The 12,296-nt window shown below is 42.3% G+C and overlaps 1 protein-coding gene across 1 annotated transcript in view; it reads left to right on the top strand.

Annotated features, from left to right (window-relative positions):
- Positions 1-12,296, top strand: part of LOC143822494 (protein eyes shut homolog) — a 672,231-nt gene that overhangs the window by 416,748 nt on the left and 243,187 nt on the right. The window contains exon 21 of the mRNA XM_077307707.1: positions 1,152-1,264. Coding sequence (XP_077163822.1) covers positions 1,152-1,264 — 113 coding nt within the window. The remainder of the gene's footprint in view (positions 1-1,151; positions 1,265-12,296) is intronic.

Below are 12,296 nucleotides of genomic sequence, written 5' to 3' on the forward strand. Positions count from 1 at the left end.
CTTTTGCTTCTCTTCCCTTCTTTAACTAATACTTAGTACCAACACATGTTGGCAACCAAATAGGAGAATCAAGGATTATAACAGAACTTAGCATTCAGGGACAAATAGGTAAAAGATTTCTCCTTTGGTGGCATGATCTTTGGTCCTCTTCCAGTCTTACTATTCTGTGTTCCTTGGGAGGCTTAATATGTATTGAAGAAGAAGATGAGTTGTTTTTTATTTTGCACTTTTCACTGCCCAAAGAAGTCTCAAAGTAGCTTATAATCGCCTTCTCTTCCTCTCCCCACAACAGCTACACTGTGATGTAGGTGGGGCTGAGAGGGCCCTGCTCTGTGAGAACAGCATTATCAGGACTGTGATGAGTCCAAGGTCATCCATCTGGCTGCATGTGGAGGAACAGGGAATCAAAACCAGCTTACCAGATTAGAAGTCACTACTCTTAACATGACAGAAATTACTTTTCTTCTGAAGTCAATGTTATACTCTCTGAGCAAAGATGGCAAAGTTCTTTCTAGAGTGCTACAGAATGATAATTGCTCCAAATATCAATGTCAAATATCAATTTGAGAAGATGATTAGGAATTATTAGCAAGAAAATATATAGAGTTAATACGTTTTGGGTACAATCCAGCTAAAATTAATTCCCATTGATTTCAGGGGGACAGTTAAGTTCACGTCTCAACCTTTCCTGCCGAAATCAGTAGGGCTTTACTGTGTTTGGATGATGTCCGTTTATTGTAATATCTTTCCATTTCATACTCTTTGAAATGTGCAGTCAACTTCTACAATAAGGCAGCATCTGTAACTAATATAATCATAAATACAGAAGATGCTTTGTTTGTACCAAAAGAAACCTTAAGTGCTGATTTGTCATCATTATCTTGAGAACTTTAAATCTGAATACAAATAATAGTATTTGTATCATGCTTTCTGTGTTCAAAAATCTTTCATGTAAGTGTTCAAAGAAAGCCTTGTAAAAATGCTGCTCAAGAATGCTGTTATACAGCGCTGTAACCTGATTGCAGTTCAGCTGATGTCTAGAATGTGGCCAAATTCCCCAGGGCAGGAAAGTGTGTGATTTAAGGATTGTTTGCACCATGTATCACAACTAGTATAGAAATCTAACTCTTTTGATCCCCTATCCCCTTTAGGTGACAGAACCTGTCTACAATTTTACAGGCTGTATAGAAGTCACAGAAATCAATAATCTGGGACCTTTCACCCTTTCTAATGCGGTGGACAAAAACAATATTGACAGCTGCAGGTAAATCACCTTTTGTGTCTTTTCAAATCAAAAGAAACTGATCCTTTAGATTTTCTTCTCCCTAGCAACTGTATTTCATTTTCAACTAGGTTTGAAATGTGTGAAAAATGTTTTTCACTTTGTTTTTTTTTCTTTTGCTTCATGTTGCTTTATTCTCCTTCATTTGTGGAAGAGGTTTCTTTGGGGGGAGGGGGGGATGTTCCAATTAAGCCTGACAACTTACATATGCTGGGATTTTGCCCAGTGGCAGCTCAGGCATTGTAGCTTGAACAAGAAAATAGAAGATAAAGTTGGGGAGGGAGAGAGAGAATAAGAACTGCTATGTCTTTCTTCGAATTTCCATTAATGTGCTATGTAAAATGCAGAAAGCCTTGTTCCTATACTTGACTCATACCAGTGTCAGGAAATGCTAGAATTTAGAGTGCACACAATTTATTCTGTATTCTTCTGCATTACTGTGGCTTTCTGCTACTTAAGCACCCATTAAGCAATATTACTTATTTGCAAGGACAGGTGTAAACAAGCACAGTTATACAAAACTCTCTTCCCATCCTCCCTTCAAAACTGTGTAGGCATGTACGTTTTGTATATGTTCCCAATGAAAATGGCAAAGGTCTTAAAGGTTTTTTTTTTTGGGGGGGGGGAGATGCTAATTATAACAAATTGATTGATGAAATACATACCAGCTCTCCCATTCCCAGCTAAACACACTTTGTCTTTGTAAAGAGGAATTGAGTAACGTAGCTACGAGAAGTATCCTTGTGGGGCCTCTTGTTAGCTGGAAATCAAAAGCTCTGGCTACAGTTTTCTCCAAGGAATTATGGAGTATATTAGGGGCAAAGCCCATTGTATCTAAGAATACAACGGGCGCTAAAGCTTGGCAGTGGGAAGAGGAAGGGGAGGAGTTGTCCAGTCCGTAAGGGCATGGGGTTGAATGTGTGTGTTGTGTGGGAGGTTGTGGTGGCGTGATGGCAAATGAGGGCATGGGTGTGGAGATATGGGTGTCAAGAACCTGTGGTGTGGAATGTTTGTTGAGTGTGGGAGAGGACTGACCTTTGGGAATTGTGGCATAGTGGTTACAGATGAGCTGTCCAGAGCCATGTCTTCAGATATGTGAAGGGAAAATCAGACTGGAGACTCTTCTTAGGGGGAGATTACATGGCAACCAATTCCCCCCAGGTCTGCATCATTTCCCTTCTTGTGTGAATTAGGCCCCAGACACCGAAATACCCCTCTGCCCTAATACACATGGGGTAGTAACAGTACACAGGTGTCCACCCTGTTCCTTCTTTTCCCTTTTTTCACTGTTGATAAAATGTTATGTGCCCACATGCTTCTTTCATGGTTGCTCCTTAGAAGAAGAACTGATTTTTGTAACCCTGTTGTTTACTACCCAAAGGAGTCTCAAAGTGGTTTACAAACACCTTTTCCATTCATCTCCCCACAATAGTCAACCTGTGAGGTATGTGGGGCTGTGAGAGGTATGAGAGAACTGGGAATGGGCCACCGTGACCCAGCAGGCCTCAGGTGTCTCAAAGCATTTTCTAATCATCTTCCCTTTCTGACCCCATAGCAGACTCCCCATGAGGGAGGTGGGGTAGCGAGCCTCACATGGAAGCTGGCAACCCTAAGAGGAAGACTCTCTGTGCACAGCAGTCTTGACCTTAGTAAGGTTTTTTATACTGTTTTTTTATTTGCCTGGCCAAGGTTGGAAAAAGTCAAGTCACTTCCCATGGTTCTCCAGCCATTTACTTGTTCACTATTTACAGGTACAGGCTGTAAATCTTTATTTAGATCTTCCTGCACTTTCTAGACTCACAGGGCTGATGCTGGTCTGCCTGTCTGCGTCCCAGAATACAAAGGGCCATTCTGCACTTGTTCAAAATTGCACAATGGTTGCAAATTGAAATTGCTACTAACTTGCTGTTATGCACAACGTCGTTGACAATCTGCAACACTCCTGAAACCGATCTGCAAAAAGCGCTTCATTGTAGCGCTTTCAGGGAAATCCCAAAAAGTGGATTCACCCTCCGGAAAGCACTACACTCTTGCAACCATTCTGCAACACTAGCGGGAAAGTTCTGTGCATTACCATTGTTGTGGTTTCTGCAAAGTCCCTCCCCCTGGCTCTTTCCTCTGATCTTCCAGCGAGGCGATCGCCATTTTTTTTCTCGGAGCGAGCGGAGATCAACGCACCAGCGACCCTTCGTTTACCCAGCGAGGCTTCCCCAGCTGCAGTCCCTCCCCAGAGCTGTTTTAAGTCACCAAGCACCAAGCACCACACAGCCCCGTTTGCTGGTTTATTTTCCCTTTATTTTTCACTCTATTTTCTGCCGAAAATCGCGCCCATGCGGTGGGGGGGGGGATATATATTTTTTCACTCGGGGGGAGCGTGGCAATGATGAAACGGCAGCTCAAACACCACCTGCTAGCTAGATGGGTCTCTCCGTTGCAACGAATCAACGCAGATTCGTTGTAACATGTGTGTGTGTGTGTTTTTAAAACCTTCCTTAAAGGGAAATGGGCTTTTCGGGAGCATGATAACGGCCGCCCATTGGCTGCTCGTTTGATTGACAGCCAGGGGCGGGACAAAGCTCGGCAATATCACTTCCTGGCTAGCGATTTTTGCCGAGACCGGAAACCTGTGGGAAACGATAGAAGCACAACTGGATTCCACTACAAAGGCAGGTATGCATAACGATGAATTCCACTATTTAAAATGGCGTTTTTTCGTTCTACATGGGCCTACCTTTGTCTTTGACCTGGAAATTACAGCTAGTACAAAATACAGCTGCCAGGGTTTTCACTGGTACATCTTGGACGGCCCATATTCAGCCTGTCCTGATGCAATTGCTTTGGTTGCCAATTGTGGCCTGGATCAGATTCAGGGGTTTGGGTTTGACCTTTAAGGCCATTCACGGGTTGGGCCCTGCCTATCTGAGGGACTGCTTGTCTGCTTATGCACCCCCCAGGGTTCTTCGCTCTATGGGTGTGAATCAACGTGTAGTTCCCAGCTCAGAGAAGCATGCCTGGTCTCTACCCAGGCCAGGGCTTTTTTGGTCCTGGCCCCAACCTGGTGGAATGAGCTCCCAGAAGCATCATCATTATCATCATCAACCCTGGAAGGATGTGAATCCTTGGCAGTTAAGGACTTAGAAGAGGCCTCTTCTGATTCTTCTTAAAACTCTCCTTCCCACTACAACCCTCTCCCATATACTCTTTTGCAAAGCTAGGATTGTGTTGTTTATGAAAGAACAGAGGTATCTAGACAGGAAGGTAAAGAGAAAAACCTCTTTCAAGTTCAATCCAAATCTATTGGGATGCTGGTCTGACTCAAAGCGGTCTGGGTTTTTGTTTGTTTTTTTCTGAACTGGGTGAGCTCATATTCTGAGTTTCCCCAATTTGAAATTCATCATCATCATTCACTATAACTAAGGCTCTTTCATGGAAGCCATTGCACTGGCATAGTTGAAATTAGCTAAACTGTGTGTGGGGAACCAGTTCGTACATGGTTCAACACCCACATGGTTTCATTTGAAAGCTGAACTTATTTATTAGATCTCATTCAAAAGAGAGACATGTTCCAATTCTGTATTAGCAATTTCACAGGCCATTAGCAATTGCACCGACCATAGAACTCATACCATTAAATTACAGTCTCCGCCGCAGCAGAGTAGGAAACCTGGTTCCTTTGTACAGCCGCCATGACCATATTGTATTGCCAGCTTCAAGCAGGATTGTCACCTTTGTTTCTCGCAAAGCTCTTATGCCTTTATCAGTACAATGAAACAAAACCTCAAACAGCTTTTTTATGCCATAGATATCCACTGAATGCTATGCAGTTGTTAAAGTTATATAGTTCTGCTGGGGGAAAAAGAAGGTCACAACTAGGGTTGTAAAGAAATCTTGTGACTACTTTGGCTGGATTCAAAATATAAGCTTCATTAGCAGATTCTCTATGCTTGGTGTAAAAATCTGCGTTCATTTTTCTGGTGACACTGTCAGTGCTTGATAGAACAATTGTCATCAAAATTGATGCCTGTTGTTTAGGGTTTTGCCATTAAAAGTGTCTGTAATCATATTGTGAACTTTTGTGCCAAAACATATAATATGCCGTTTGCTTATTACCATCCATTTCTTGTCAGTTAGGAGATCATCCCCCAGTAGGTGTGTTAAGTGTCCATTAAGTCACAGAGAAGGTGACTCCTCCCAGCTGAGGTGCATACAGGGTTGTGTGTGTGAGGTTTTGAGTTTAGAGGAGCCAGAAAGAGAAAAGTAGACCCAGACTGCTGCAAGCTAGCTGAAGTAACTTGGGTTTCAGGAATTTGCTGTCTGTCTCTGAGGATCTGTGTGAAGCAGGGTCAGTTCTAGGTTCTGAAGGGCCCTGGGCAGAAAGCCCCCATGGGCCCTGTTTACTCATCATCAGGACATCAGAAACCTTTCTACCCCCACAACTTTTGTGCCTCACCTTATCTCACTCATAAGCCCTCCTGTAGCCCATGCTCAGTTGCCTGCACCACTTACATGTGCATTCCCTAACAGCAGTATCATTGAGTTGGGAGTGTCTTCCAGAGGAGGGAATTCCTTAATAGTTCCCCACTTGTCTAGAACTATTAAATAGCTACTGCCCTTTTTTGACCTTTTGGATGCCTAAAAACAAGTGCCACCTAGAGGCCTATAAACCAGTTCCACTATGAGTTCTACCTTTGGACAACATTGTTAGGAGAACTTCCTTTAATTGTACTTGAGGAAGTGTGCGTGCACATTAAAGCTCACACTTGAATAAACTTCGTTGGTCTTAATGGTGCCACTGGGCTCTACATTTGTTCTGCTGCTTCAGACCAATATGGCTACCTATATCTTTACCCAGTTTCTCATTTAAGTCCAGTCATCCATTTCTTTAGGAATATGGTGTTGCTTCAGGTCAATTTTGTACTGATCAAAGAAAATTCTGAAGGTAGGAGGGGCAGAAAGGCCGGTTCTGCGGCATTTCAGAACAGCATGATGTAAATGCTTAGAAGCAGGCAATGTCTTTCCAAACCTTCCTATTCTCCATCTAGAGCAGCCCCATCTGGTGATAACATAAAACAACAAGTGCTGAAGTTACAAAGGGGTGCACTGGTTCCTCTTCAGAGAGAAATCTAAAAGAAATTAAAGAGAAATCCCTCTTTTAAAAGAGAATAAGAGGAATCAACAGCTATATCTTTAAAAGTGAAAGTTAAAAGATGATATTCCCCTTCCCATCACAACTGACCATAAATTTCAGTTTATAATAATATGGAACATAGCCATCAATCCACTTTCTCTTATTAAAACCCTAGTCAAAGCCATGTGTAAACATGCAAGCATGTTTTTAATATCAGGGGGGATAAGGTCATAGCCAAAGATTAATTATGAGTGGAGTATTTTTTTGCTAGCTGCACAAGAAGTTCTTTATTTCCTTTGAGAAGGGGAATTGACAGCCATGTAGTTCAGACGTCAAAATATATTATGACAAAAATGCAAACTATGGCAATATTCGCTGTTTTTTTTAAACCCAACACTTTGATAGCTGTCGTTGTGTCACATTTCTGTTGCTGCTTTTGTGTCATTTTCCCCCTTATTGCTGCATTATTTGCTTCCACACTTAAATACATGGGTGGTCCCAGCTTACTAGGAATTATGTAGGAATTATGTATAAAGAGGGTGTCATATACTAAATTGCCAGTCAGAGGTGGGTACATTTTAAAAATCACTGCAGGCATATGAAGCAAGTTCACATGGGGGACTATGTTCCCTGAATCAACCCTATAGCTTGGTATTATCTAGACCAGACCTTAACAAATTTTCTTTCTCTCTAGAAACCAGACCCAAAACTGGACTCATTTCTCAGACTTTGGGGTTTTGTGGGGGGAAATGGCCACAGCTTTATTGAATACAACAGCAGGAACATTGGTGCATCATGGGGACAGATCCAGAACCAGGTCATAGAATCATAGAATAATAGAGTTGGAAGGGACCTCCTGGGTCATCTAGTCCAACCCCCTGCACTATGCAGGACACTCACATCCCCATCGCTCATCCACTGTAACTTCCCACCCCCTTCAGCCTTCACAGAATCATGCTGATTCCCTCAGTTCAGCTGCTAAAAGAGAATCAATGCAGTGGCAAGTCCTGGGATCTACCTGGGTGCCTTCTGTGTGGTTCCCTTGCTAGCCCCAAAATGAGGCATTCCACTATTTGGCTCCACCCCCAGGACTCCATAAGGGAATCCCCAAATGAGGAAGGCAAGTGTGGAGGCGTAGTTGCCACTCCACGAATGGATCCATCTCAATGCTTAAACTATTCAAAGACATGACAAATATTAACAAAAACAAACCCAAATCAGGGCCCATAACATCCAACAGCAAAGGCAGGGTGGGTGGCAGAGCAAAGAAGAATATGGATGTGAGCCAGGTCTATGCCCAGATTTAGAGCAAACTATAAGCAAAGCCCATTGCATCCAGGAAAACAACAGCGCTGAAGTAGGCAGGGAGTTTTTGAAGCCAAAAAAGTTAATAAAATCTCAGCAACAGAATGGAAGCTCACAGCAAGATACTAACTACTTCCAGATATTCCAAGTTACTTTCAAAGCTATAAACTGTCCAAGATGACAACTGCATCCACATATTATTTCCTATTGCACTGTGGTGTACTATAGCAATGACTTGTGAGATCCACTTGCTCTGTCCCCTACATCTGAACCCAAAGTTAAAGTAACAATTTCTGACAAACAATTCATTTGGGTTTTCACTACACTATAGCATTAAATAACCGTGGTGTAGTGATTAAGATGTTTGATTTTGAGTTGGGAAGCCCAGGTACATATGCTGTTCTCCTACTGGAATAACCAGTGATTAAATATTGCTTCATCATTATTTTAGAATTGGGTTTGAACAATTGTGGGATACGTTATCTAAACATTTGGAATGCTTTTCAGAGCAATAGGGTTTGGGGGATTTGTTTTAGTTTCCATAGGTTCAGCCTATGCTGATCTCATCTCATCAGATCTTAGCTGCTAAGCAGGGTTGGCCCTGGTGAGTCTTCAGATGAGAGACCATCAAGGAATTCCAAAGTTGATATGCAGAGGAAAGCAATGGCAAACTACCTGTGTTAATCTCTTGCATTGAAAATCCTACCATAAATTAGCTGAAACTTGATGGCACACAAACACATGTTTAGCCGAGCTAATTATTAATGTTATTTATCGTCCATCTTTTTCACTGGTTCTCAAGACAGCATGTACAGAGGTAGTCAATACATTCAACAGAATGGAATACCCAATAAAGTAGTGCATTAGGATTTGTATTGTAGAAATCTGAAGCCACTCAGAAATGCTAAAATAGATCTGCAGTGAATCAGAAGTATTAACATATTAAATTATTCAAAAATGACATAGTAGGATCCTGCTTACAGCAACAGGTAGCATGAGCTATACACAGCAGAATACATCACAATCCCTAACTCAAACAGTGTCTTTCAGAACCATCCAATACAGTGCAACTCTATGACTGTGTAGGAAAACTATCTTGAATAATCCCATTTAGCATAGTTTGTGGGAAACCAGGAGAGAATCTGCACTGGGCTTTTTATTTATAGGCCAGATAAATTCCCCACCCTCCACTCTGCACTTCATTAAATTTCCATTTTGATTTTGGGTGCTTTACATTTCCCCTCTGCAATGTCCCTGATTGAGTCCATAGTGACACTACCTTTCCCCCTCAATATCCAGGAATCGCTATAACTCACTACATCTGAGGAAATCGCTTCGAAAACCCCAGCATTTCTATTGTAGATGTCAGAGTTTTGCTGGATTAACTTCCTTCAGTCTGTCTCTGATTGGTCAGGGCATCAATTCAATAACTGCAGGGAAACTTGTTCCCAGTTTCCATCCCCTCTCAGGATATATTTTTGCTCTCATTTTGGGATCTATTTTCAGTGATTGCATTCCAAAAGCCCATACTTCTATGAGCAGAGATTTGCCTTTTGGATTTACTTTCACCTCCTTGTTCTCTGTAAGGCTGCTGCCTCCCCACCTCCACCCTACTCGTACAGGAAAAGAAAGATAAACAAGCAGCCTCATGCTCCACTTGCCCCTCCCCTGGTGTGCTCTGGCTGTAGAGCCAAGTGACAAAAGGCAGGAAATAAACTCCTCTCCAACCTTGTGCTCCTTCAATGCCAGATGGAGCTTCACCCAACACCCTCCCGACCATGATCAAGCGGGAAGGAGACTGAAAATGCAGAGGGATGACCTCTGTTTCAAATTTGGGGAAAGAAAGGCTGTAGATATGTTGGAAAATCCATCTTTAAAGCAATCAGAATTCAGCAGGATCAAGAACAGGGAAAAATATAAGTGCAGATAAAACCCAGTAGAGCAGGTGAGGCCAAAACAAGAAGGCATGTGTATAAGCAGGTGTTGATTTGCCAATTTGCATGTTGGTGCCTGCAGAAGGCCCTGCTCAACCGAGCAATCAAATTTATCTATTTATTCCATTTGCATGCTGCTCTTCTCTATACAAAATCAGTAAGATCATATAAAATCCTAAAATTATTAGCATTAGAAGTAAATCTCACCATTTCAGACAGGCTGTCTCTTTCTCTTTAGAGGGAGACAGGCACATGAAGTGTATCATCCAATCATACATCAGTCACAGAATAAAAGTGAGTCTGTAGCTGAAGGGTAGAAAAGGTTTTTAAAATCCTGGGTCCTACTTCCAGACATTTCTCCTTAAAAAGAGTTAAGCAGTGGGAACCTTAATTTTAACCAGGGCTCACTAGTATCTTAATGGTGTCTTAGCCTAAAAGGCTACGTTTTCCTCTTTATATGTAAAAGGGCATAAGTTCCGAGTGTATGTGTTTCTTAAGGACACAAGAAGATCCCCACTGGATCAGCCCAGTGGTCCGTCTAGTGCCGTCTTCTGTCACATAGTAGCCTTCCAGTTACTCTGGAGGGCCAAGAAAAAAGATTGAGGTGAACACAGAGAACGAAAGTTTTACTATAGTAGCTTTTGCTCTCTTTGTGGCAGGCAAAATGCTATACCAGTGCTTCTAAATATTGTAATGATATTCTTCTCTAAGCATATGAGGTGATTATAATAAGGCTATATTTTTAAAAATGAGAAGTTTTCTGTATTCAACCTTCTCTGTATTTTCACCACCCTCAACTCTTTGGCTTCTCTCAGATTTTTCCCAGTTTATAGCACTTCTGTGATGAGTTCTAGAGATCTGATTATTCTTCCAGCTTGTTTGAATTAAAGTAAGTCAACATTCATGAACCCCACCCCCATTTCATGGTACAGGTTTGTGAGTATATTTTAAGTTTATGAATATTAAAGTGGTTTGGAATTTACTCAAATATGTTCTGCCATTTCTATAACTAGACTGTTTGGATTTCAAAATATCAAAAGGCAAGCTGATGTGTGTGCCGAATTTAGAGAGCTTTCAAAAACAAACTCTATATGCAGTTCATTAACCTTTGGGAGACTGTTTGCTCTACTTCTTAAAAAATTCTGTTCAACAGACTGCATGTTTTCTGCATTTTATATCAGAGACCAGAACCAATTACACGTACAGTGTTTAAGAATATGGGCTGCTAAGCTAGAGGATTGTCATATTTTCATGTATTTAGTTATTTTGCATGCATAATAATCCCAGCAAGAGCATGGGCTGTGAATAGACAATCGGCAGTTAGATGGTGCAGTCTGACCACCACAAGATTCCTGCCTGGCCTGCAAGTGCAGCAGGGCTATGCCAGATGAATTTCTCCCCGTCCCTCTTTTATGCATCTCAGATGCTTTCTCCTACATGGAGTCAAATAATCTATGTGTCACAATCAGCATGACCAACAACAGTTACTTCAGTCTTTTACAGACTTCACTTACACTGGCCTTTTTCATATGTAACAGTGAACACGCATGACTGTGGCCTACTCTGGGCTGGGAGATCTTCGGAGAAGTAGGGATAGAGCTTGGAAAGAAGAAGAGCTGGGGTTTGTCTCCCGCTATTCACTACCTGAAGGAGTCCCAAAGTGGCTTGAAATTGCCTTCCCTTCCACTCCCCACAACAGACACCCTGTGAGGGAGGTGGGGCTGAGAGAGCTCTGACAGAACTGTTCTTCTAGAACAGCTCTAACAGAACTGTGACTAGCTCAAAGTCACCAAGCAGACTGTATGTGGAGGAGTGAGCTCTTAACCATTACACTAAACTAGATCTCAAAGAGGAAAGGTTTACAGAGGGAAGGGATCTCAGCAGTGCCGAATACATCCACACTCCAAATCAGCCATTTTCTCTAGGTGAACTGATCTCTGTCTCTGTAGATCAGTTCACTTCCTGGGAGATCTGCAGGCCCCAGCTGGTGGCTGACAGGCCTAACACAGAAACAGGTTGCTTGTATGTGTACATATCTGTCTGTAAGAATGAGCAAACATATATCTCTTATGAATTAAAACCTGATTAAATTACAGGAAGCAAAGAGCAGGAATTAAGGACAGTTCTCAGACTGGAGAGAAGTAAACAGTAGGGTTCCACAAGAAGTACTATTTAATTTATTTATAAATGATTGGAATTAGGGGTGAGTTGTATTTGTTGTTGTTATGTGCGAAGTCGTGTCCGACCCATCGCGACCCCATGGACAATGATCCTCCAGGCCTTCCTGTCCTCTACCATTCCCCGGAGTCCATTTAAGTTTGCACCTACTGCTTCAGTGACTCCATCCATCCACCTCATTCTCTGTCGTCCCCTTCTTCTTTTGCCCTCGATCGCTCCCAGCATTAGGCTCTTCTCCAGGGAGTCCTTCCTTCTCATGAGGTGGCCAAAATATTTGAGTTTCATCTTCAGGATCTGGCCTTCTAAAGAGCAGTCAGGGCTGATCTCCTCTAGGACTGACCGGTTTGTTCGCCTTGCAGTCCAAGGGACTCGCAAGAGTCTTCTCCAGCACCAGAGTTCAAAAGCCTCAATTCTTTGACGCTCGGCCTTCCTTATGGTCCAACTTTCACAGCCATACATTGCAACTGGG

Source organism: Paroedura picta, chromosome 1 (genome assembly GCF_049243985.1).
Source record: "Paroedura picta isolate Pp20150507F chromosome 1, Ppicta_v3.0, whole genome shotgun sequence".
Lineage (NCBI taxonomy): Eukaryota > Metazoa > Chordata > Lepidosauria > Squamata > Gekkonidae > Paroedura > Paroedura picta.